The sequence below is a fragment of the Mastigoproctus giganteus genome, chromosome 9 (assembly GCF_048544385.1).
Source record: "Mastigoproctus giganteus isolate SK-2022 chromosome 9, ASM4854438v1, whole genome shotgun sequence".
In the NCBI taxonomy this organism is placed as follows: domain Eukaryota; kingdom Metazoa; phylum Arthropoda; class Arachnida; order Uropygi; family Thelyphonidae; genus Mastigoproctus; species Mastigoproctus giganteus.
Window position 1 is genome coordinate 60,865,034 of NC_143583.1, and position 27,023 is coordinate 60,892,056.

At 36.2% G+C, this 27,023-nt stretch overlaps 1 protein-coding gene across 1 annotated transcript in view; it reads right to left on the reverse strand.

Annotated features, from left to right (window-relative positions):
- LOC150080278 (cytoplasmic dynein 1 intermediate chain-like) overlaps positions 1-27,023 on the reverse strand; it is a 389,556-nt gene that overhangs the window by 274,616 nt on the left and 87,917 nt on the right. Inside the window, 1 exon segment of the mRNA XM_090380674.1 lies at positions 10,815-10,835. Coding sequence (XP_090236800.1) covers positions 10,815-10,835 — 21 coding nt within the window.

The window sequence follows — 27,023 nt, forward strand, 5'->3', positions numbered from 1 at the left end:
CCTAGCAACAATAGGCCTCCCAAAAAATACCTACAAGGAACTCCAGAAAGTCACAAACTTAACACCCATAGCACAGTCAGAGAGTTTCTCAACCAACGGTAAAGCTGGACATAACAACCACCCAGTGCACTTGGTACTAGTACCCCTCACAGGGTGTAAACCCACAACTGAGAGAAATAATATATGATAATAATAAATGATGATGAATTAATAATAATATCTGTTCATTCGCTTCAATTGAGAAATACAAAGCTGGTGAAAGGATTAAAGAAGGGATTTTCGAAGGGGGTCGAAGATAAGTTCCATAAAATGATAATTGGTGTGTGACACTGATTATAAATCATTTAGACATTGATTCTGTAAAGACAAACATTTATTCATTAACCTAGCAACAAGACTAGCTTCTCACTCATGCATGTAAAGCATTACATTAATGCTAAAAAAACGGTAAATATGAACATTTTCAATGTGAGTTCCCAACACATTGGAATCATTATAATCCAGGTTATAATTATCGGCAGTAAAAGTCAAATTTAGATTCTAGATGAATTTCTGATTGTTTATTATTTTTTTCCCCACCGCATTGGTAGGTGTGCCACTAAGCTGTGTGTGTGGCACACAAGCTGAAAGGTTGGCCATCCCTGAAATATACAGTTTAACCTAGAAAAAAAAAAAAAAAAATTAAACTGCATACACCAATATACATCTGGATCATGATACAAGAAATTTTTGGTGTTTTTCAAGAAAAAGTGTGCCATATGCCCCAGAAATGTAATAAATCGTTATTGTATAAAAAAATTTATACATAAAATTTATTTATATAAAAAAATCACAGATGCCATGAATGCATATATACCATTAAGAAAATATTGCACAAAGAGAATGCCATGGATGAATACAGAGCTGGAATAGAAAGAACAGAGTAGAAAAAGAAAGCATGAGAAAGTTACAGAGCGATGAAAAGGAGGCCTACACAACACCTACATGTTGATCTGTAATAGTATCGCACATAACATTAAGAATGCCAAGGCCTCCTTAATGTTATGTGTATAATGAAATGTTATGTGTATAATGAAATGTTATGAGAAAGAACTGGCTAAGAGAGCAAAGAATGAGGATGCAGAATTTTTCATGTATGTCAAATACAAAGAAGAAGAAAACAGATCAGATCAGACCCTTGTATACTGGTGTGGGAAAGTCAACTGACACCTAATACATAAGATAACACAGATGATATTGGTGATGAACTGAATAGAATACTTCGTATCAGTCTTTACTGATGAAAGCTGAAAGAGGCTGAGCCAAGTAAAATTAGTGATTTCGAAATTACAGATGACTGTGTATTAGAAAAACTTTGGATCCCAAAGCAAGTAAGGCTCCTAGAGTTGATGGCATACACCCAATAATTTTGAGTGAAGCAGTTGGACAGTGCATTGAACCATTACAGTCAATTGTGAGGGCATCATAATTAGGGAGAGATTCCTTTAAATAACAGAAGCAGCGATGTATTACCGGTACATAAAGGCAGTTCTAAGAGTGAATCGATAAATACTGATCAGTTAGTCTAACTTCAGTAGAAGAGAAAATCTTAGAGGCAATAATTAAGAGTGTAATCCAGGCACATTTAGAAAGAAATGGCATTCTGAAGGACACACATGGATTTTTTAAGGGAAAATCATGTTTAACTAACCTAGTAAGCTATTTTGATACAGTTTCTCATGAGCTGGATGTAGGGAACAATTTCAACATAGTCTATTTGAATTTTAGCAAAGCTTTTGACTCAGTCCATCATGTGGGAGTTACTGTATACGCTGGAACATGCTGGGGTTACTGGAAAGATTCTAAGATGGACTGCTGGCTGGCAGTAGGGCAGAAGGCAGAGGGTTGTGATCAGTGGATATTCTTAAGGTTGGTGGTTGTTGTTGTTGTTGTTATGGAGTTTTATGACACACAGGCTGTCAGGGCCATATTGTATCTTTCAAATGGTTATTACGAAATACTAAATTTGTTGAGATAGATGTTATATTTTATGATATATACCTATACAGTTTAGGAAGATAAAAAGTTCTGTTTTATTAGGATCATCTCCAAGAATGTGCATTAATGATAATGATGACTGTGATTTAGCAAATGATTTAAAGGTGTTTGAATGGATATTTAGAAACTGGGGACAGTCTACTAATAAATCACGAACAGTCAGTTGTACATGGCATGATGAGCATTGGGGAGCGCTGTCATTCATTAATAGATACAGGTGAGTGAGGTGAGTATGCCCAATCCTTAGCCTTCCTAAAATTATTTCATCACGCCTGTTTTTTCGGAAGCTGGAGAGCCACAGCTTTGGTTCTGGTTTTATTTGGTAGAGTTTGTTTCCTGGATAACCTCTCCAGATTAGGGACCAGCTATTATAACATGCTTTACGGATGATGTGTTTGTAATCCATTATTGGAACTTGAAAGATTTGAGAAATAGTAGTTTCTGGTTGTTTGGCTGCAAGATCTGCTCTTTCATTGTTAATTATCCCAAAATGTCACAGTTTGGTTCGACTCATTACAAGCAAGTAACTTAGAATGTATTTGTTTTATTATAGGATGAGAGGAGTTGTTACTACTAGTTATAGCGGTAACTGCACTGAGTGAATCAGTGTATATTAAAGCAGGAGTAATTAAAAGTTCAGTAATCTGATGAAGAGCTAAGTTTATAGCATAAAGCTCAGCAATAAAGATCCTGTATTCCAGGGGTGGCCAACTTAATTTGTGATGCGATCTAATGGTAATGAAACAGAAATGGTGAATGAAGGGAAGACTGCCGCAGCACCTACTTGGATCTCAGTTTTTGATCCATCAGTATAGATTTTACAGGCCTCTGAATTAGAAGAGTGAGTTTCATGTAATTGTGCGACATTGGAGGGGTACAAGTTGTTCTTTCCCCACTGTTGAAAATAGTCATCGCAATTTGCAGAAATATTTGTCCAAGGTGGATCAGGAGATGTCATGTCATGAAATATATTGCCGATGTCTATATTCCATGCTTGAGTGAAGTCTAAGTGGAGCAGGTCGGTTTTCATTTGGCTTACTGTTGTAAAATGACTTCCATTCAGTATTGTACAGACATCTCCAACTTCAGATTGGTGTGACATCAGAAGCGGATTCCCCCAAGGAACAGTTTTGGACCACTGTTGTTACTGATTTTCATAAATTACATCCACAAAGGGATAAAGAGCATGATGTCAAAATTTGCAGACAACGTAAAGATTGGGAGAGTAGTTAAGAGATCAAAATTTGCAGACAACATAAAAATTGAGAGAGTAGTTAATGATCACTGCCAGGCACACTTCTTCAGGATGATTTGAACAGGTTTCAAGAATGGCCAGAAATGGCAGCTATATTTTAATGCAACAAAATGCAACTCCAAAATAAATTATACACTTGGTGGAGATGATTTAAAAGCAATAAAGGAAGAAAGGGATCTGGTAGTTATGATACAGGCAGAATGAAGTTTTTTTGAGCAGTATAAACTGGTGGCCAGGAGAGCCCATGGTCTCCTATTAATGATTTATTATGAACATTATCCTGCAGATATACAGAGGCCATAATCCCACTGTATATAAGGGAATTGTGAGACTGCATTTGGAATACTGTGTCCAAGTATGGAGACATCTCAAAAAAAGACACTGAGTTTCTTGAAAGGGTCCACACATGGTGAGATCAGCAAATGGTCAACAATATGAGGAAAGACTCTGACTATGTGAGCTACAGGGCTTCGCAACCAGACACCTTAGAGGAGGACCTGATTGAGGTTTATCAGCTCTGAGAGGGATCAGTAAAATGAATGAAGCCAGCATTTTCAATTATAAACAATTCCAGAACTAGGGACCATAAATTCCAATTACATGAGAAGAGGTTCAGATGTAGGAAGTTTTCTTTTAGTGAGCGAGCTGCTGATTATGGAACAAGTTGCTTTGCAAGTAGGTGAAGCTGATAAATCTGAAGAAATTCAAAGGTCAACTGGATAGTTACCTACACGAGGAGGAATGTGCATTATTTGTATTTTCTTATCTACTTTTTTTTTGGCCAGTGAGCAAAAGCCTGTGGCTTCCTTACATTGTGAATACTAATACTAAAAGGAAAAGTACAACAAGCTTTCATAGCGAGATACTAAAAGCTTTACACGATAAGATAAATATCTATTTAAACACAACAGACAAGAATTCAGCAGACAAGCATATAAACATAGTTGAGTTATACCTTCAAAGTTAATCATTTTTAAAAGGTGGTGTGTTTAAGGATAAATAGATAACAGAATTGAGCATCACGTACAATAATGTTCAATTCTATTAACAATTATGTACCATAATGCCTAAGGATACAATACTATCCATTATGTATCCAATACACCCAAGGATAGAATACTTGCTACAACAGAAAGGTTTTTTCCTCAAGATGTAGCCATGGATCATTTCTCCCTAGTTCAGAAGAGTGGAATTCCAACAATTGCAGTTTCTTGAATAACTTCATAAAACATTAAAGAAATTAATGTTTATATCAGTATCTGTCAGCATTCACTTTAGGTGATAACAGCATGTGCATCAACCTATGATGGGTCCCATACTTGATTGGTCAAAAGTTCCCCGGGATCCGTTTCGTACTCTCAGGTAGGTTGATTGAAATGATAACCAATTCACAAGTAACAGAAATTAAAAGTGATCGTGAGCTTGGCTGCAGGTTTAAAAGGTTATCCTCAGGAGATGAGAAGGGCATCATTTAATTGCCAGTGTCTTTGTAGAGGACAAGACAGGACAGATCTCCTTGATCTTGAGTTGGATATACTAAAGGTAGAGGTGAAATAATTAAATTCTAGTCAAAAGTTGCACAGATAGGAACTGATAACCAATAATTGGTTTATTGTTTTTTTTTTTTTTTTTGGCCAAAAGTTTTGGTGAGGACTACAAGCCCAAAGGAGGAATACATCACTCACTCACTCACTCACTCACTCACACACCTTATATTTTAAAGTCACTAATGTCTCCTGAGAGCATTTTTGCCATGAGAACTAATCGTCTTTGTCAAATCAGCTTTGGGAATCGAATCACCTCCATCAACTGGGCTCTTGCTATGGGTATAACTTGCATTTATAAATTAAGTTTGACTGTTGCCCATGAGAGCAGTCAACAGCAGGGCTGTTGACTGCTCTAGGGGTGCGCCAGCGAGGCACTTTCCACAGGCACTGCCTAAAATATGTGCTGCTGGATGCACTACTGCATATATATGCATGTTAAGATATGATATGAATTAGGCACTGTTTCAAGGTTTTGCCTCAGGTGTCACAAATGCTAGCACCAGCCATGGTCAACAGGAAAACGTTAGCACAGAGATTTCATATGTTGGGTAACTAAAAGATCATGGTCAGGAATTGGTATAAAAATAACACTAGAGGTAAGCAGATCAACAAATACAGTAAATGGGTTGAGGCATTACACTTAGTGACTTCCAACATAAAGCCACCATAGAATGCCATATTGGCAATCACTGTTTGTGCCATTAATACAGTTGAAATATCCTAGGTCAAATGATGGCTGTTGTAATTACCAAATGAAAATGTCATAGTGGATACTGCAGTAGTGAATGTGTACCACAACACAACCTGTTGCATGGTGCATCAGACAAGAAAGAAAAAAGGGAGGAGTTAAAAATAATTACAAGAGACTAATCAGAGGTAACCAGACTAAGTTCTGAAAGTATGTTATTGTTTTTAGTAGCCATGAAACAGTTAAAGTTGTCGAAAATAAAACGGGGTAGTCTAATTTATGTCTTCATTTTGATTTAGAACCAAAAGAATAAGAGGGTCAAAGCTAAGTTATATTACAGTTTGCCTAGTTTAAAATGCTCATTATTGAATTTAAAACAACAATGGAACATTGCTATAGGCACTAACAGTTCAGAAGAAACTGCAACCAAAAGCCAAATTTAATAGTGCCTAAATTTGTTTGTTAAATGTTTTCGAACAAACAAAACAGAATTTTAAACTTTAACTCATTTAAAGGAAAATGCTAAACACATTCTCTTTCTGATTTTAAATAAACAGTTTTCTACAAAGCAGAATTTGTTGAATGAAGCAGACATTTAGCTTAAAAGGTTATACGATTGGTGTAGAAGAATCAGTATACTATTCAAGTAAATTTGTTATGTACTGCTCGTTAAAAGAAAGTAAACTTTCAGAAATACGTGCTATTTAAATTAAGAGGAGTTGTGTTTGATTCAAGGTTTCACATAACACCAGCATATTTGTGAACTTAACTGAGTGACATACTGGAAAGATAAATTGAGAAAACTAGGACCTGATTACAGTGGTAAAGGGGAACCCAAATTTAACTGAGAAATAAAAATTTAATATGGGAAATTGGCACAGTCAGAAATTTTTTGAATTTTATCCTTTTGGGATAAAAATGAACATTATCCTGCAGATATAATGAAATGAAAAACCAGTAATATCAATATGAAATATCACTATTCAATTTTAGCAATTCAAAGAAAATTTACCAAATCAATCCTATTAACAAATTTTACATTTTAGCATGATTATTCAATTTCACTTTTGGGTGAGAAATAATTTTAGAGCAACAGGGTTAAATCCATATAATAAATAAAGTTTTTGATCTATAAGCTACCCATTCAAGTGCCTATGGACCATATTACCCCTCCCACCCAAGTAACAACTATAGTATTCTTTTTAATATATATTTTTTTCTTTTTAAGTTAGGTTTCTTTTGGGAAATGGATGTTTACAATTAGTGAATGTGTAGTTTTCATTATAGAGGTGGAGAATATGACATTTTTTTTATATTAAAATTATGAGCAAAAATAATAATTTTCTGCAAAACCACGTAAGTATTTTTTTACAAAGCACTCTATATGATGTGGTGCCAAATAGTATCAGATTCTCCTCCAGAAAGTTAAATCGAATTAATTACTATCTGCTACAGATAGACAAAAAAAAAAAAAAAAAAAAAAAAAAAAAAACCTTTGGTTCATTTTTAACTGCCAAAAAAAGCAGCGTGTACCTTGTATGCAGGGTTTTAGGAAAGAAAAAAATCTGAACATTTTTTTTTTCGACAATTTCGTCATGTTTACTAGGAAACTTATTGAGAGCTTATTACTTAGTGAAATCCATTTGTTGAATAGTATGATGTCAACAGTCAAATCAACAATACAAATTTTTCACTACTGCAGCAATTTGTATTGTTGTGTTCTTAAACAATAACTCTGCGCTTAATTTTGAACCGAAGTTATGAACAGTTAATGTTTTATGCTCACACCCATTACTACTCAAGTCTGAAAATTTAGTAGGTACCACCAAAGATGTTTTCACATCAAAAATTAACTAACATACAGGTTAGTGCATTAGCATTATTTCTGAATACAATTAAATATATATATTTTTTAATTTATTTTTTAAAGACAATTTCAATACATATCATATTGTGAGCTCCACATCACTGCTGTCCAGTTGTCCTACTCTTACACTTGGGATAAGTCACCCAAAGTAACCTATGGTGTAAGATCTAACAACTCTTACACTTTGGGTGCCTACTCATCCAGTAAGAGGACAGTGATCTCCAAAATAGTCTGGGGAGTGACTCAAATGGGAATAATAAAAAAATACTTCTCTATTTGGGAAGTGTTACATATTTGTAATATAAGAATAAAAAAAAAATTGTTGTAAAGTTCACAATATGAGATGTATTAAAATTATGACTTCAATGCAAACAATTTACACATGCATAAATTGTAAAAGAAATTATGCATTTGGAACGAATGGAGGGGTGAAATGGAAGGGGTTTTTTTGGCTGATGCTACATAAGCTTGCTTTCTTGCATCATATGCCTCTACTAATGCTAATGCACTAACTTGTACCTTCATTAAAAATTTTCACATAGAGGCCCTATAGCTCTAGAATTCTATGATCAATATATTATGAAGACAGTTTAATTTCTAATTTTATACATAAGATGTTTCTAGTAGTCTAAATTCCAGTAATCAATACTGCAGACATCTGTAAGGTCAGTATAAGATAATTTTTCAGTGGATTGCATATGCATGACACAGCCTTAAGGCTAACCTTAGAAGTGTTTATAAATAGTTGCCATTCTTTGGGAATGTGCCTTATGTTCATTGCTGCCATTAGACTATAACATTCTTACAGTGAGTTCACCTTCTGTTTGATAGAATTTATCATGGTCTTTATTTTGAATATGAAACGTTGTCACTTTCACAGAATGATCTAGAAGATTATGCTGTTGTAGCCGCGAGGCCAAAATGTCTGCCTTATTCTTCAGCAGTTCGAAATCCCTGATGAGGCCATTACGCTCACTTTCTGTGATCTTACATGGTTCAGAAGGATAAAGGTTTGGACAAAATGGTGGATCGCTTGATGTAGACGGCTGCTGTTCTTCTTTATGTATATCAAGTTGATGTTCATCAGTGTCTTCATCAGCATATACAGAAAAACAGTCGGGTGGTTCAGGAATAGGTAGTACTTCACTGTGAGGCATGGGACAAATTGCAGGCAGTATATTTGGGTATGTTACTGTGCCCTTTTTCTTCATTGTCATCTCTTTTCTAATAGGAAGAACCATACAGAAGTAACAGTCTGAAGTGATTTGTTGGTTCCGTACACATCATGGACACTGCGAAAGGCAATAAAACATCCCTTTCAATTCACCCACTCATTGAGTTTTGATGAACAGGTAGTGCAGCATATGTGTGGAGCCCAGTTCTTGTCCTGGTCACCTACTTTACACCAAAATACAAGAAGTAGGCCTTTTTTATGGCTCAAGTTAAGGACACTTTCTTGAAGCTAACGTGACTTCTCCACACGTAACAGAAGTCATCTGGACTATTCACACAATATCAGGGCATATTAATCTTACACAACACAAATATTGCGCAAAAAGTAGGAATCCCACAGAGAACAACCGTTGTCTGAGGACAAATCACCCAGTACCTAGCCATATTCAAGGATTACTGCAACAGAGTTGAAGATGCATTTGAGGTGACAACTTATCACGTGAAGCAGAGTAAGGTGGCAGTTGCCAATCTCGTGATAAGAGTGGTGGTACTGAAACTGCAGTGTTGCCATGTGTTTTTCGGAGAGGCGGTGGAAATTTGCTTTCAGCCAGTGCGTAGTTGATTGCTGGGACAAACTTCCATCAGGTGTTGTGAAAGTGTGAATAAATTTAAAAAGGAACTAGACAAATTATAAGGGATGAGAAAGTTATGTAGGAAGTGTGTATTTTATTTTATTTTAATTTTTTTGACTGATGCTGTGTAAGCTTTCTTTCTTGCATCATCTGCCAGTGCTAATACTACTCATTCTAACATATAGGCATCTACAGCAGTGATGGTTGCATGAAATCATGCAACTAAATTTTCAGGGAATACAGTACCAAGGTGATGCCAAACAGTAGCGCTGAATTGCAATGGGGCAATATCACACTGGAATCCAACTGTACAGCACCTAACCAATGGAACAATATGCATAGTACAGTGGGAAAAAATTGCATGAAATCATGCAACTAAATTTTCAGGGAATACAGTACCAAGGTGATGCCAAACAGTAGCGCTGAATTGCAATGGGGCAATATCACACTGGAATCCAACTGTACAGCACCTAACCAATGGAACAATATGCATAGTACAGTGGGAAAAAATGAGACTTAATGCTCCCATACACTGATGCTTCACTGAAGCTGAAACTGTCCCAGAGTGGTAACATGCAGATTTACACACACACACACACACACACACACACACACACACACACACACACACACACACACACACACACACACACACACACAGTAATGTGAATAGCGGCAGTTCCAATGTCCTCTTTGAAGCATGATTTTTTCAGTCCCTGGGATCAGATACTACTACTTCCAGAATTGCTTCCTCAACGTCAGACATTCATGTTGGGCATGGTGTCCCATATGGACGAACCACAAGCACAGTTCTATAACCTTTTCTTCTTAGGCACTTGCCAAGTTGCCTGGTAACATGATTCCATCAGCCTGCATTGTGCATATGTGTGAGCAGAGCCATGTGCACTTCCTAAACACTGTCCCAAAATGGAAATACGTGTCGCAGTACTCATCAGTCATGAATGATGGAATGATTAGCACTGACAAAATAGAATATAATTCTATCTTGTCGGGACTAATCCCTCTATCATTCATGTACCCAATTTTCTTCTCTCAAGCTCGAATTAACTTCCATTTAAATTCTTCACGGTTGATACATTACAGATATTGAGAATCCTTTTTGATTCAGATCAAAAGGTTGTTCAATGATTTCAGTTTATTTTATTATTTTTTTTGTTTCTAGTCAAGTCATCATATTCCATACTGATTATGCAGTATTAATGGTAAATAAATATACCATTAATATATAATGGTATATTTTATTATAAACTTAAGTCTCATTACTTCATGATTGCACCTCATACTAAAAATATTTATCTGAAAGGCCCTCTGATATCAGTCACGAGTAAAAATATTTCAGCATAAAAAGTAAAATCAAATTTAATGATTGTCAGTTTCATGTTCAAGTAATCATAATCTCCAAGTTTTCATTTTCTAATCTTGCTGAAAGTTTCAGACAAGGTTTCTAACAAAATTAAAAACAGTCATAACACATTTATATCTATTTTAAGTATGCATAAAACATGTATCACATATTTTGAAACAAACTAAAAATTTGTTTACACTTACGATGGATTAAGATATACTGTAAACTTAACATAAAACAGCTACTTACCATAATAATCAAGGGGATGTGCTAAAAAAAAAATTATAAATTACATTTTAAAATATAATATGGTGCTGTTCAATAATTATCTGACATGATAAACAAATCAGCATTTAACAATTTAAAATTCTTTGGTCTCATTCAAATCAATTAAAGAACAAAGATTATTCAGAATAAAATATACAGCAGAAAAGTAGTGCAAATAGCGAGAGTGATACATACAAATTGCTTTGGGATGCACATAAATTATCAAGTGATACAGAAGCCTACAGTAGATATAAATTATTCTGAAATAAAGTCAAAGGTGATAAGGCAAATTAAAGTCTCTGGCAAAAAATGCAACAATAAGCAGCAAAGACTTCTTCACTTATGTAAATGTATTTAGACAGTATTTATGAAAATATATTCAGCTCATGACAACTTGACATAACCAGAATGTAGTAGCACAGGCTCTTTGAGTAGACAGTGGTTCAAGCCAATTGACTCCTAAATTCATTATTCATCGTAAACTCCTCTGACCTGGTGATCATGTCGGAGTATAAACAAGAAAAATTCCTTTAAACACTAGAAGGAAGAGGATGAATCATATTGGTACACTTGACATCATTAGTTTAACTGTTAATGATTCTGCTCAGGTTGCTGATAAATTGAATAGGTATTTTGCATCTACACTCACACATGAGGAATTAGTATTAGTAGCAGTATTAATAGTGGGAAATGATGCAAGAAACCAAGCTTATAAAGCATCAGCCGAATAAAAACTTCCGCTCCAATAATTTGTCAAGTTTTTCCTTGAATTTATTCAAACTACCCAATTCCAGAACAATAAATGGAAATTTGTTCCAACAATCAATCACCCACTGACTGAGGGCAAGTTTCCACACATCTGTCCTGCAACCATCCTTCCTTAATTTGAATTTATGCTCCCCCATGTGTGTAGTCTGAGCAAAAGAAAGAATGCCATCAACATTGAGTTAATTATAAGCTTGCAATACTGTTAATTTTCATTTTGCTCAAAACAACTATATAAATGTAGTAGAAATCTGGCATACCCCCAAATCCAGTGTTTTTCAAAACATTTTTTGGTTTGAAATAGCTTTTCCCAACAGCTTTTCACTTTCTTCAAGCTATTGGCACCAGCTGACTTGCTTGATCTCTTTGAGGCTATTTTAAAAAAATTGCCTCAAAAAAGATCAAGCAAGTCAGGTACATTGCTGTGTAGATAAGTTGAAACTACCTATATGGCAAATGAAAAACAATCACATCAACACAAAATTAACCTAAACAATAGGGAAACTAGAAATAAACAGAAACCCAAAATAAACTGAAAACGACATTTCTAAGCATTCAACTGTGCAGCTAAAAAGGCTACATAACAGACTATCATTTCCTGACGGTTCCTAAAGAGTAGTTTTATAAACAAATATTTCAGTAACTTAAGCTAATTTGAACCCCCTGAAGAAAGGTTCATCTAGAAATATTCATATGCAGCCAGGTTATAATTTCTAAAGGTTGTGACTATGGAAATCAGCCACTATTTCACAAATGAGTTGTTCACATTGCATGTGTATGTGTGTGCTGAACATGTATAGTAAGTTTACAATAGGAGTAGGCTCTGTGGAGAGTTTTTTATTGAAAGTAGTCATACAAAAATTAAAAATTTGTATATAAAATGCTTTTAAATATTAATTTGTTCATATTTTGAAATGACTTCCCAAGATTTTTGACAGTAAAACTGTCAAAAATCAATCTGCAATTTTTTTTTTTTTTTTTTTAAATGGAGGTCAAAGAATAAAGCATATAGACAAATATAGCAGATATGGAAAATTTGAAAATAGAATTTTGGATCTTGTGAAGGTAAGGCATTAGATATTGGATACCTATTTGAAAAAAAAAAATAAAAAAAAAAATAAATAAGCTCTTCGTCGATTTATGCATCACTCAATTTCATTTCATCGACTTCTGGATCTGAATTCCTTAGAATTTCTTAAAGAGAATTTTTTTTGGATTTTGTAAGTTAAATTCAGACAACCTGCAGATGTGTTGTCCTCCCTAATTTTCAGTCTTGCACTGCTATCAGTCAAAGTTTTGTACCGCCATCTATTAACACTTATTATTAACACTTCTATTAACAGTAAGTGTTAACCATCTATTAATGCTTATTAACACTTCTATTAACAGTAAATGTTAACCATCTATTAATGCTTATTAACACTTCTATTAACAGTAAGTGTTAACCATCTATTAATGCTTATTAACACTTCTATTAACACTTACTATAATTGGAAACACAGATGGGACATGGTAGCACGTACTAGATAATTCGATTCGCACATAAACAGACACATTAATGTGAAATATGTTTGAAATTATTTTGAAAAAATGTACATTAACATGTACTTAATTGGGAAAAGGATAAAAACACACTGCCATGGCTGCAAAATTGATATTTCAAAATTTCACTCCATGTAATATTTTTAACTAGAATTATAAAAAGAATAAATGAAAAATATTCATATTATAACCCCATTACAAACTTTTAACGTTCGGGTGTGTCAGACACACTAATGACCTTTTGTGACATGAAAGACTGTTGGTACCTGACAAAAGTTTAAGACAGACAAATAGGCAACCCATGTTTAATGTCATACCTTCACAGGATCCAAATTTCTGTTTTCAGATTTTCCACATCTGCTATATTTGTCTATATCCTTTATTCTTTGACCTCCATTTTTGATAGAAGTATTGAAATGAATTTCTTTCCTCTGTCATGAGTTTTATACAAAGTTTTTACTCTTTCAGAAATGAAAAAAATTCAAGGTTCTCAAAGATTCCAGGCTCATTTACACTTTTCTTGCAGAAAGTCCTGCCCTTTCTTAACTAAACAAAATCCTTTCCTTTACAGTTTTCTCATCTTCATTATATAAATAAAAAAATAATTTATTGCCAAAGTACAGGCAAAGCTTATCATGGCCTTATGGTTAGGGGCTGGAATTAACAAATTTAAAGATGCTATAAAAATAGATTAATTACAAATGGGAAAACTTTGGCATGCAGTCCTCAGTTATATTTGGAGACAATATTAAGGAAAGGGTTCTGGCATTTATTGAAGTGGTGAAACCTTCAGTAGTTTTTGCTCAGGTCAGCTATTCTTTTCTGTAGGATTTGCTAGAGACAAACTTGTGACAGTCAATTCTGAGTTGATTATTTAGTTTAAGTGCAGAGTTGGGGAATAGTCTGTCCATTTGATGAAGCTTATCAATTTAGAGATGTACAGTTGCCAACTTCCGAGAGTAATTTGCACAGCAGAAATATATTGCTCTGTTTTATGAGTAGATGCAAGGGATTGAAGCTTGAAGTTCTGGTACATTAACCTAACATAACCTCTCTTTGTGAATGCAAATCCTAATTTCTGGTTTAGCCATGTGTACTTAAGAAGGAATTTTTTACTGTGGCTTGGGGACACCTGACCATATTTGTGCTCCATGTGTGAGGACTAGTAGTGCATCATTTACATGTTTGGTAACGATTGCTCTGTTGAATATTGTGATTGTTTCTCGATTGATCAGCCATTTGGCACTCTGAATTTTTTTGCCACATGTGCATAGTAGCAGGAAAAGTAAATATTTTTATCAAAGATTATGGTAAAAAGGGCATTTTCATTGTTACCAATTTTATGGAAAACACCTTCCTTGCATGGAAGTCATTCCCTACAAGGAACAACTTGATATTTAGACCTTTCTGTGGCATTTCACTAAGTTGCTCAATATGCTCTCTCTCCTCTCTCTTGAAAGATGTGTTATCCACAATGATCTTTTCTTCATTGGTGTATGCCTATTAAAATGCATGCTGATTCGCTCCTGATCATAAAAATACTGTTCACAATAACACTAAAACAAATATAGGTTCCTCAAGAAATACCCTGTCTTCTACTATTAGATGTACAACTGCTCTCCTATGCAATGATAAACCATAGGTTATCTCTAAAGCAAAGGATGAAGTCTTGTGGAACAAGACAGTTTCAGCCTGAAGATTAATAATTTGATTGAGATAAAAGTTGATTGGCGTCCAAACTGTTTTGATTGAAGTCCAAACTGTTTTGATTGAAGTCCAAACTGTTACTAGAAACTGTCTGGACTTCACATTAACCTAATAGGTCAGCCGATATCACTATTTCTGGTGGGGGGGGGAGCTTCCCTTGAATAAACTAAATTTGAAAAGATCTAAGCTCTTTGATGAGAAACATATTTTGGACACACATTCAGAAACTTGGAAAAATGTGGCTGCTAAGGCTGCTTATTCACTTCTCCAAATTGAAGAGATTATTCTAAAATGCATCATGGTTTCTCAATGGTTTATGTGTGAAGTCTGATCCGTAATGTCTCCATCCATCCTAAAGCTTTCTGTCCATTTAATTTCAGCTGCTTATTTTTTTATTTTTTTATGTGGACCCCAAACACAAGCGGTATTAGAACCTATAGTGCTTAGTACCATGCTTGGGTTGGAGGTTGAGAAGACGAAAGAAGATATTTGTTGACATTGGACTTGAACGTCTGTAGATTGTAATTTTCAGGAAATACGTATGAAGGAAGGTTGTTCCAGAAAACGGCAGTTGAATGAATAAATGAGGAAGATGAAAAGTTGGTTCTGTGGGTTTGAAGTTGGACAGTAAATGGATGTTGGCTGGTGGCGGCACATGTTTGGACTGTTTTGAAAGAGAGAGCAGGAATTATAGAATCCAATTCAGAAGAACAGTGCCCATGGAAGAATCTGTAGAAGAGGCATGCAGCAGAAACAGTATGTCTATGAGAAAGCGAGTGGAGAGACTCTGTTAGAGACGAATCATTAATTAACCTAATTGCTCTCTTCTGAATGGAATCAAGAAGCCTGAGAGAGAGAGGTTTTGGGGGCACCACCCCAGATGTGGGAACAATATTCCATGGCAGGGCGGATTTGCGATTTATACAGAGTGAGCAGCTGTTTGGAAGAAAAGTAATGCCGAGAGCGAAAGAGAAAACCAAGTTTTTTAGATGCAGAGGAAGCAATATTTGTAATGTGCTTGTGCCAAGAGAGATTAGAAGTCAGGGTAATCCCCAAAAGAGATATATCATTTTGCCTAGAAATCGGAGTGTCACTAAAGATAAGCATAGGAGCAGAAGAATCCTTTTTGCGAGATATAAGACAAGACTGAGTTTTAGAAGGGTTGAAATCAACTAAGTTGTCTTTGCCCAACTGGAGAATTACCTGAAGATCGGCATTTAAGGAATTGGTAGCAGATTTTCGAGAAGTTGAAACTGATTGAACAGGACAAGGTTTCTCAAAATGGAAAGTGGAATGCAATGTGCTATCATCGGCAAAACTATGGATAGAATTTCCAGTCAATGGAAGAAGGTCATTAATATACAAGAGGAAAAGAGTGGGGGGAAAGAACTGAACCTTGGGGGACACCGGCATTAGTGGAGAAGTTAGAAGACAGAGAGCCATCTACCATCACCCTCAGTGAGCGATCAGAGAGAAAACTGGATAACCAATTACTAAAACAACGTATGTGCACCGTCCCTAAATCTGGATTTTAGTTAATAGCTTCTCAGACCCATTCGTGCACACTTGAAATCTCAGCTACATACGTGCTTGGATACTTGACTTCTCAGCTATTTGCATTCCTAACATTTGATACCTGTATTGCAATCAGAAAATGTGTGCAGATGACAGTGCATAATGTTGGGAAAAAAATAATAATAAATTCTTTTTATACTACAGCATGACCACAGATCAAAGGAGAACTTTATGACTAAATTATTTTAACATATAAATACTATCATTAACTGTATTTAGTAGTCATGTGAGCTCAAACCATAGTCAACTCAAACACTGGTACTACTGCACTCCCCAGTTGGCCACTCTGTTACATCACCTCAGGCCTCCATAAAAGAAATTTATTTTTTCATGGACAGATGGCACTAGGAATTCTCAAATTTATTTTATTTTCAGAATTAAATCCAAATTTTAATTTAGCATGTCTTGAACACATGTGGATATTATAAGCAGGGAATGTACCTACTAACTATACTAACGGAATAACTGTTTGAAGTGGCTGCACAATAAACATACTTAATTCTAGGTCACTAGTGTTGGACTATATGCAGTTTGCGATGAATTTCTGTGAGCATGGCACTAATGACATGCAAAAACTCGAATAACTACATGAACACTTCATTTTCCTCATTTCAACTTTATTGCAGCAGTTCTGCTTTAGTCACTTTATATCAATAAAGATATACAACATCCTCTAAAATATTAAATATATGCCTATATTCATGTGATGATTCGCTACTGGAAAAAGCACAGTTGCTAGAAAATAATATCTGTTATGTTACTTTTCAAACAAGTCTTGTATATATGAATCTATAAAGCTAAACCTATAGGTTATCTCTATATGGTAAGAAAAAAAAAAAAAAAAGGAGAGAGAGGGACAGAACAGAGAGAAATAGTTTGTCTCACTTGAATAACCCTATACTTATTATAAATATCAAGGGTGGGCAACTTTTATATATGGCAGGCCAAATAAAATGTCTGTGAGGTACAACGCCAAATTTTTTTTTAGCTTTCTACCATTTTTAGGATTAATTTTAGAAATATTAAAATGGCATATAATAATGAAAAAATTGTCATAAACAGTTTTATGTTGTTTATTGTAATATTTATATATATATATATAAGTGCATATTAATAAGAAAAACAAAATTCAAATTCAAAATACAAATAAAATTACAAAAATACAATTATAGTAACAAAATACAAATACAATTCCAGTAACAAAAATTGCAATATTTTATTTTTATATTTAATGAGAAGTCAACATCATTACACTTTAGGGGGGGCAACCTCCTGCAGGCCAGAGATTGTCCACCCCCGCTGTGTGTGTGTGTGTGTAGTATAAATACATGCCAATAAGACATTTACACTGAGTATATAAATGTATAAACAATAATACAGAACAAACATCTTTAGAAGTTCTGTATGTACCTTTATGAAATATACTTTGCATTAGTAGAGGCACATGATGCAAGAAAGCAAGCTTATTTAGCATCAGCCTATTCCCATTTCACCCATCAATTCACTCCAAAAGTTTCTGTTTCAGCCTTCAATTTATTTAAGCTGTCAACTTCTACGACAGATGGAAGTTTAGTCCAGTAATCAACTGCCCACTGGCAAAAGGCAAATTTCCACACATTTATTCTACAACTGTCTTTCCTCAATTTGAATTTATTTTATTATTATTATCTTTATTTCTCCTAGGAGACACCTGGTTACAGTCATTGACTAGGGGGTGTAGATACATATTCTGTTATGCAACAGAGAATAATATTATATACAATTTTACATTATAGGTAACACTCATTACTAATACATGTAGCACTTATTATCAGAATTATACGATACATTAATAACTTGTAATCTGCTTAAGACTTAATAAATAAACGAGAAAATTTTTATACTACTGCTTTTAAAGCATAACGTCACCATATTTACATTAGCACGGATATTCGCAGCAGAACAGTATACAGAATACAATATAATACAGAGTAAAATGTTCATTTTTACTGTTTTTGTTTGTTTGTTGTTGTTTGGTTTTTAGGAGCATTAGCAACTAAGGCCATATTGCTCCGGGATATGCGGTAGTCATTCCCTGATCTTTCTGCATCCTCCGTGGTGATGGGCTCGAACCCCGGTCTAATCAAGAAGCATGTGCTATGCACTGCTGCTCCTTCCCACCTGGCTACGGAGGTGCCTTTTTACTGTTTTCAGCAGTCTGTTTCTTCTGTGGGAGTAGAGTGGAGTAGGTGAGGCCTATCCAGGAGAGTGTTTCCAGATGAGGTTGGGATTCCTGTCAGCTACTGTATGGAGGTTCTTAGTGCTGTTTTCGAGAACTTCTTTTCTGTATGTTTTGCTTGTGCAGAGTTTTCAGGGTTGATTTTTAGGGTATTAAACAGCTTTAGAGTGTTTGCTGGAAAGAATCTTCCCAGACTATCCAACTGCGTAAATGCGGGCTTGAGTTGCTGTTCGTTACCTGCAACTCGTCTTTGTTTTTCTCGGGGTGTTACTATCCACTCTTGGGCTTTCAGTGAATCCAGCCGTCCCGTTAAGGTCTGAGCAAGTGTCATTATATTCTTTGTAGTGATCGTTTGTCTCCAAGGAGTGACTTCTAAATTGGAGTATAGTATACCTCTTGAGATGGTAAAAGGCTTAGCTGAAATTCTGTTCAGCCATTTCAAGAGCCAATTCCTAGAAAAGCCTTGATAGTGCTTTCTGGAGCTGAAGACCAGATTTGTGATGCATATAGAGGAATAGAGATAACACTTCTATTAATATACTGAATCATTAAATTGGGGTTTCTAAATACCGGTGAGCTCCTGCCTAGTTGTCCAAAGCACCGCGTATGTTTTCCTACGGATGTAAGCATAGTGCGGAAGGAAGTTCAGTCCTTCATCCCACTTGAGTTCAAGATCAACATGTGACTGAACCTTTTTGGACAAGGATGTCGTTCACGTATATTCTTATTTTGTTTGGATTTATTTTATTTGTGAAGGTCATTTGTGCAGTCTTGTCTTCATTTAGGTGTAGCCCGATAGAGTCGAGGTATTTTTGTAATTCTTTTATTTTGACGTTGGCCACTTGGTTGCAATAGCTGGCAGATTTTTGGTCTTCTGAGGTAATAAAAAATTTCATATCATCCGCATATGTGATGAATTGCTTCCTGTTTTGAGTTAAGAAGGGTTCGCGGGCTATGGCAATGAGTGTGGTGGAGAGTACGCTGCCTTGTGGGACTCCTTTATCAACTTGGTACGTAGTGCACACATTCCCGTTTGGAGGACATTTCCCGTAATGAGGAAGTAGTCCCTCAGAATAACTATTAGAACTGGGATGGATATGTTGTTGAATGCAGCTGCCACATCTAGAAAAACAACATCCAGTTGCTGCTTGTTATTTAGCGCTTGCTGGATCCTTAGTAGTGTTCCCATGAGGTTGGTGATGGTCGATCTCTAAGGAAATACTGAGTGCAGGTATTCAGGCCTGTGTTTGAAGCAATGTTGGATGATGTCCAGGATTGTTTTTTAAAAGATTTTTTGCAAAGAGCATCCAACAGCGATTGGTCTGAAGTCTTTTACAGATTTAGGGTTTTTTATTTTGGGGATAGGTTTTACGTAATAGCTTTTCCACAGCTTCGGGAAATCCTCTTCACACCATTATTCTCTGAAATAGATGTAATAATATATCGATGATGAAACAGCTGCAGATTTTAATCATAAAAAGTGGGAATTTGTCTGGCCTGATTGTAGCTTTATTTGGGAGACTATTGATTGCTCTTTTTAAGTTGTCTCTGCTGATTCTGATTTCTTTCAACTCTTCGTTTTAGTCACAATTTGATTAGTGTTGATAATGTCTTTAATTTTCTTGAATTACATCCTGTATTTTGTTAATGTTATCTTCACTGTTAACTTAATTTTCCTTGAGGGGTATTCCGAACTTAGCTTCAGCCCAATCCTTAAAGGTTTTCTCAGTCATTTTATGCATGTAGCTTTTTTGTTGGCAATTCTTTTGCCCTTTTTTAATTTTGTTATAATCATTTCAAGGTGTGCCTGTTTCTTAGCCTTCGTGAAACGTGCTCTTTCATGCTTGTACCGGATGTGATCTTCTGGATGCCCTGTTCTTTTCCACTTCCTGTACAGTTTTGTTTATTTTTGAAAATTATTTTTAATTGTGGGCTGAACCAAGGGTTTGCCCTCTCTGACACTTTTAGTTCCTTCTTGCGCTATATGTAAAAGTGATTGCAAGAGTGTTGTTAAGGCAGCATCGGTGCTCAAAAGGTATAGGTTTTGCCAGTTGTATTCAGTAAGGTGTTTTAGAATTACATCATTTTTAATATATTTTGTTGAGAAGATTACCTTTGTTATACTTTTCGAATGCCAACCAGATTGTCGGATGTCTCGTTGTCTTCTTAATGTGGCTTCAAATGTGAGTGGTCGGTGATCTGACACGAATTTCATAATGTTCTCCTTCAACCTTATATCTGAAGTGTTATAGTAAATCAAGTCCAGGCACTGAGTTCCTCTTGTTACTGGTGTTTTCAGTTGGCTCATATTTAAGGCTTGCATTGTGCCATCCAATTCACTTTTTGCCTCCCGATGTTTTGGTAGTGGCATATTGAGGTCCCCCATTGCTATTGTATCAGTGTTCGCGCTCATGTTTGAGGCAAGCCACGTAAAAAGCTCGGCTCTGTTTTCTTTAGTATGCTCTGGGAGTAGATATATTAAACATAATTGAAATCTCTTCATTTCTGTTCCAAAGATGGCAATGATAGCCTCGAAATTTTCCGATTGCAATTCATGTTTGCTGACTACCGAGAACCTTTTTTGAACAGAATCGTTACCCCGTCTCCTCTCTTATTTTCTCTTCCATTTGCTAGGCAATAGTAACCGGAGGAGTGTGCAAGGACATCAAGGTACCTGTTATTTTGGAGCCATGTTTCTACTAAACATATGCAATCACTCTCCAAGTTAAGCAATACCTTGTAGTGCATGCAGCTTATTCGAAATACTTCTTACATTTTGCAGGAAAATAATCATATTAGATTCTTTTTCGTCAGCTGAGTTGTTTGCTGATTGCTATTGGGCAGTTCACTGCATTGTAGGAACAATGCAGCGAATGTGGGCTTCCCAGCCCTTTCTCTGTATGGTTTCACAAGCGATCCTACTGGCCAGATGTTTCTGTCCAAGAGACGAGCTTCACTGCTTACTGGGCAGGTGATTACGAAAGAAGCATATGCCGGATGTCTTGTGCAAATTTTCTTAACTTCTACGTCGATCCCTATTCCTCTGTTGCACATTTCTTTTATGAGATTTGGCTTCGTCTGCGGGTAGAGTCTTGAAATAAATATTTTTCCTCTGGTTTGTACAGAGGTTATGTTGAATCTGTCCGCTAGTCTCTGACTGTATCCTAATGTTTATATTTAAAATAAATAAATGCACAAGGCATAATACTTTAAGAGTTTGGTATCTATATAATATCGGTGTTTAGATACACCATAGATAACTCTTAATAAACTACAAAGTAGTTGTTGTAGGCATCATTTGCTGTTTCTCATATTGTGCTCTGCCTTCACGACGAGTTGCCATGATATTGCACTACTTCGAATAAGTAACTCTTCACTAATAGAGAAGACTATTGTTACTTATTCTCAGTTGAGTACCACCACCCAGACAGCACTGTTTCACGGCTATTGGCCGATCATCAGTGGGTGGGCAGGTACCCTGGTAATGCAGACATGACGACCCAGTTGTGAAGTTAATCACACAATATGAGAGATGCCAAGAGGTGTAGATGTCAATTAAGAGTATCTATGGTGTATCTAAACACCGATATTATATAGATACCAAACTCTTAAAGTATTATGCCTTGTGCATTTATTTATTTTAAATATTGACATCTACACCTCTTGGCATCTCTCATATTGTGTGATTAACTTCACAACTGGGTCGTCATGTCTGCATTACCAGGGTACCTGCCCACCCACTGATGATCGGCCAATAGCCGTGAAACAGTGCTGTCTGGGTGGTGGTACTCAACTGAGAATAAGTAACAATAGTCTTCTCTATTAGTGAAGAGTTACTTATTCGAAGTAGTGCAATATCATGGCAACTCGTCGTGAAGGCAGAGCACAATATGAGAAACAGCAAATGATGCCTACAACAACTACTTTGTAGTTTATTAAGAGTTATCTATGGTGTATCTAAACACCGATATTATATAGATACCAAACTCTTAAAGTATTATGCCTTGTGCATTTATTTATTTTAAATATTGACATCTACACCTCTTGGCATCTCTCATATTGTGTGATTAACTTCACAACTGGGTCGTCATGTCTGCATTACCAGGGTACCTGCCCACCCACTGATGATCGGCCAATAGCCGTGAAACAGTGCTGTCTGGGTGGTGGTACTCAACTGAGAATAAGTAACAATAGTCTTCTCTATTAGTGAAGAGTTACTTATTCGAAGTAGTGCAATATCATGGCAACTCGTCGTGAAGGCAGAGCACAATATGAGAAACAGCAAATGATGCCTACAACAACTACTTTGTAGTTTATTAAGAGTTATCTATGGTGTATCTAAACACCGATATTATATACCTAATGTTTATGAATAAGTGTCTCTTCTCGTATTTTAATAAATTTGTAGTTATGGTATTTACTCGAAGGAAAAGGATACGGGAAGATAGTAGAGGCCCGCCTCCTCGCGGCAGGGATGGGAACTCCCATAATTGAGATAAGTGGATTAATCAAGATTAATCTTTCTTATGGGAGGCCAAGTGGCCGATTTAAAGTTTAATTAATTTGTGTTGAGTTCTGTTATATTATTTTGAATAATAAAATATTTTAAATTAGACTAGCAAAAATTACCATTTTCATGACATTAACCATGGATGGACTTCGGTCCAGGGAATGGTCGTCTGAAAACGGGAACTTAATGGAATGTATCCTAATGAACGTTTTGTTGCTGTGTCAGGTCTATTGTGCTCATCAGTGCTTTGTGATGTTTTTTGATGCTTGTAGCCTACAGGATTGCTAAGTAAAGTGGTTTGTTGTGTGAGGGAAGGCATCCACGCAGCAGATTCACTTGACGCATTTTCCTGCAGTGACTTCAGGGGAAGGGCCACAATTTGCGCGAACGTAGGTTGTCTAGCGAGACCAATATCTATTTCTGTCGTCTTTGGGATTTGGGTTGGTAGAGGGTTAGGAAAAATTTTGGCAGGGTCTGTTCTTGTTCCTGGCTTAGACATGATGTCTTTCTCAGTGGATATTTTGGCTACTGATACTCTTTGTCGCTTAAGTGTCTCGCCACCCTCGTTATGTAAGATATTACTCCTATCATTCCTTATTTTTCCTTCTATATCACTCTGTATACGTTTATGCTGTTTTGTCTTTATCACATCCGCATCATTGGTTATTGCCCTATTTTGCTGTTTCTTTATAGTGAATACTGCATTGTGTTTGTCATTTCTTCTATCTATTAATTGTAATTGCACCAGTACTGTATTTAATTTTTCCTCCAATAATTTTTGACTCTTAATAATTTTAATATTTTGCTTCCTTAGTTCATCATTCTCCTCCTGGATCTCCCACAGGGCCTTGTACATTGGAGAGAAGAGTTCTGTTAAGTGATATTCATGCATGTTCATGTTCGGTTCCGAGCTGTAGAGTTCATTTTCCCCCGTTGCCTCAGACTGAAGTCTTTTTGCATCAGCCTGTACTGGGAAGTCTGAATTTCTATCACCGTCCTGGGTTCTTGTATCACGTCTCTCGTGTTTGCAGTCATCTGGGCATGCGTCACACCTGAGGATTTCTATTATCATGTCATTAATTATATCATTTCATTCTCCACATATCCGAAAGCAGCTACCTTGCAAGAAGTCCATTGGCTCGGGATCACTGCAGTGATCAACACCTGACTTGCCTTCGCTAGACACTTCCTTAGATGTCTTATTTCCTGGCCCTTCCCCGTCATTCTCTCTCTCTCTTGGTTTTTACATGATGAACAGAGAAATTTTTTCTTTCTACTTCAGTTCAGGCGAGATATGTCAACTGAAGAGCAACATCTCCCAATAACTGCCTTACAGCCTATGCATTTAATAGTATACTTATTTACTTTTTGGCATAAGCTACGTTTGTTCAATTACTTCTGATCCCAATTTATCCATTCTTTCTAAGTTAGACGTGTTGCAATTTTGCTTTTAAGGTATTTATAATTCCCTGCGGGCAAACAACAGAAGGTGGGCTGCTGAAACTGTTCTAAAGCCTTTCACAGCCCAGCTGCACTAATAGCAATATCTATTAGGGTAGGGGAATCAGCAGGGTGTATGACCTTGTAGTGACTTAGTATGGTCTGCTGCCTCGGTGGGCAGACATATTGCAATTAAGCTATACTGGAAAATGTCCGATCAGAAATTCGCGTTTTAATCTTAAAAATAAGATTTACCTGCTTACTTTAGTCTTCTGCTGGTATTTGCTTCAGTAATTGAAGAAGAGAGCTATCCGCTGATATCAAATGTTCTTAGTTTGAGAGCCATTATCCTTATTAAATTAACTAAAAAGCGGAGCACCAAAATTCAGTTCTTTACAGACTTCCGCCACCTAGCGGACCTCCTAAGGATCTACCACTACTAAGGATCCAGCAAGCGCTAAATAACAAGCAGCAACTGGACGTTGTTTTTCTAGATGTGGCAGCCGCATTCGACAACATATCCATCCCAGTTCTAATAGTTATTCTGAGGGACTACTTCCTCATTACGGGAAATGTCCCCCATTTTTTAACGAACACTCTTCTGTGCCCCTCAGGTGCAGAATCTGAGCAAGAGGAACAATCTCGTTAGCATTGAGCTTGCTCAAACCATTCAAGGCCTTATACACCTCAATCAGATCGCCTCGCAGGTGCCTAGTCTCCAGAGGTTACAATTTGCAGAAGTTAAGCCTTTCTTCATAAGAGAAACCCTTTTGTTCCACTCACTAATCTCGTTGCCCCTCTCTGTACCCATTCTAACACCTCAACATCTTTCCTAAAATGAGGCCTCCAGACCTGTATGCAGTACTCAAGGTATGGCCTGACCATTGCCTTCTACAGGTGATAATCACCTCCTCATTCCTGCTAGCAAAATTCCTATATAGTTCTGTATATACCTTTATGAAATATACTTAGCATTAGCATAGGCATATGATGTAAGAATTGTGCAGGCAGATATGAAGTTTTTTTGAGCAGTGCAGATGGTCTGCAAGAGTAGCTCATGGTGTCTTGTCAATGATATACAGGAATTTTTCTAGCAGGGATAAGGAGGTGATTATCCCCTTGTATAAGGCAATGGTCAGGCCACACCTTGAGTACTGTATACAGGTCTGGAGGCCTCATTTTAAGAAGGATGTAGAGCTGCTGGAACGAGTACAGAGAAGGGCAACAAGATTAGTGAATAGAACAAAGGGTTGCTCTTATGAAGAAAGGCTTAAGTTTTGCAGATTACAGTGTTTGGACACTAGGCACCTGCGAGGTGATCTGATTGAGGTGTATAAAGCCTTGAATGGTTTGAGTAAGTTCAATGCTGATGGGATTCTTCCTCTTGCTCAGAATAATCACCTGAGAGGACAAATTCAAATTGAGGAAAGTCAGTTGTAGGATAGATATGCAGAAGTTTGCCTTTAGCCAGTGGGTAGTTGATTGGTAGAACAGACTTCCACCTTTTGTTGTGGAAGTTGATAGCCTAAATAAATATAAGGCTGAGCTGGACAGGTATTTGGAATGAACGGAGGGGTGAAATCGAAGTGTTTTTTTTTTTTTTTGGCTGATGCTGCATAAGCTTGCTTTCTTGCATCGTTTGCCTCTACTAATGCTAAAAAAGCAAGCTTATTTAGCATCAGCCAAAAAAAAAAAACCCTTCCTGTTTCACTCATCCATTCACTCCAAATGTCTGTCTAGCTCCGACTTGAATGTATTTAAGCTGCCAACTTCCATGACAAATGGAGGTCTTTAGTTTTGTATATACAGCAGACTTTCGATTTAATGGGATCGGATTAACTAGGACACTTCAAGATTGCAAATAAAAAAAAAAAATCAACCAGAAATCATAAAATTCAAGTAATAACTATATTACTTGAATTTTATAAACAGATGTTTTCCAGCAAAGTCGTAAACAAGGGACAAGAAGCGGCGTTATAAGTTGGCATTAGGAGATTTGTGTGCCTATTATCTTGCAACCCCCGCCCCTAAAAAAAAAAAAAAAAAAAAGAGACCAAATGTTTAGTTTGTTTTAGTGCATCACATCGATTGTTGTGTTCTGTCGCAATGCAAAAGGACAAATTTTGTAATTTTGTTTCGTTATTTATGTCAGGAATGTTGGAATTTCTTTTCAGAGAGTTTTTTTTTTTTTCAGAAATCACAAAAATGATAGGCAAAAGCAAGAGTTGTGCTTTCAATTAAACAAAAACTTGAAATTATTCAAAAGTTTGAAAACGGTGCATCCGTTAAATCTCTAATGAATCATAACGTTGGTGACCAAACCATACGTGACATTGTAAAAAATAAAGGGAAGCTATTAGATTTAAAATCAACATTGTAAAAAATAAATGCGTGTCCAATACGCACTACTCGAGTATTGGACACGCAATACGCG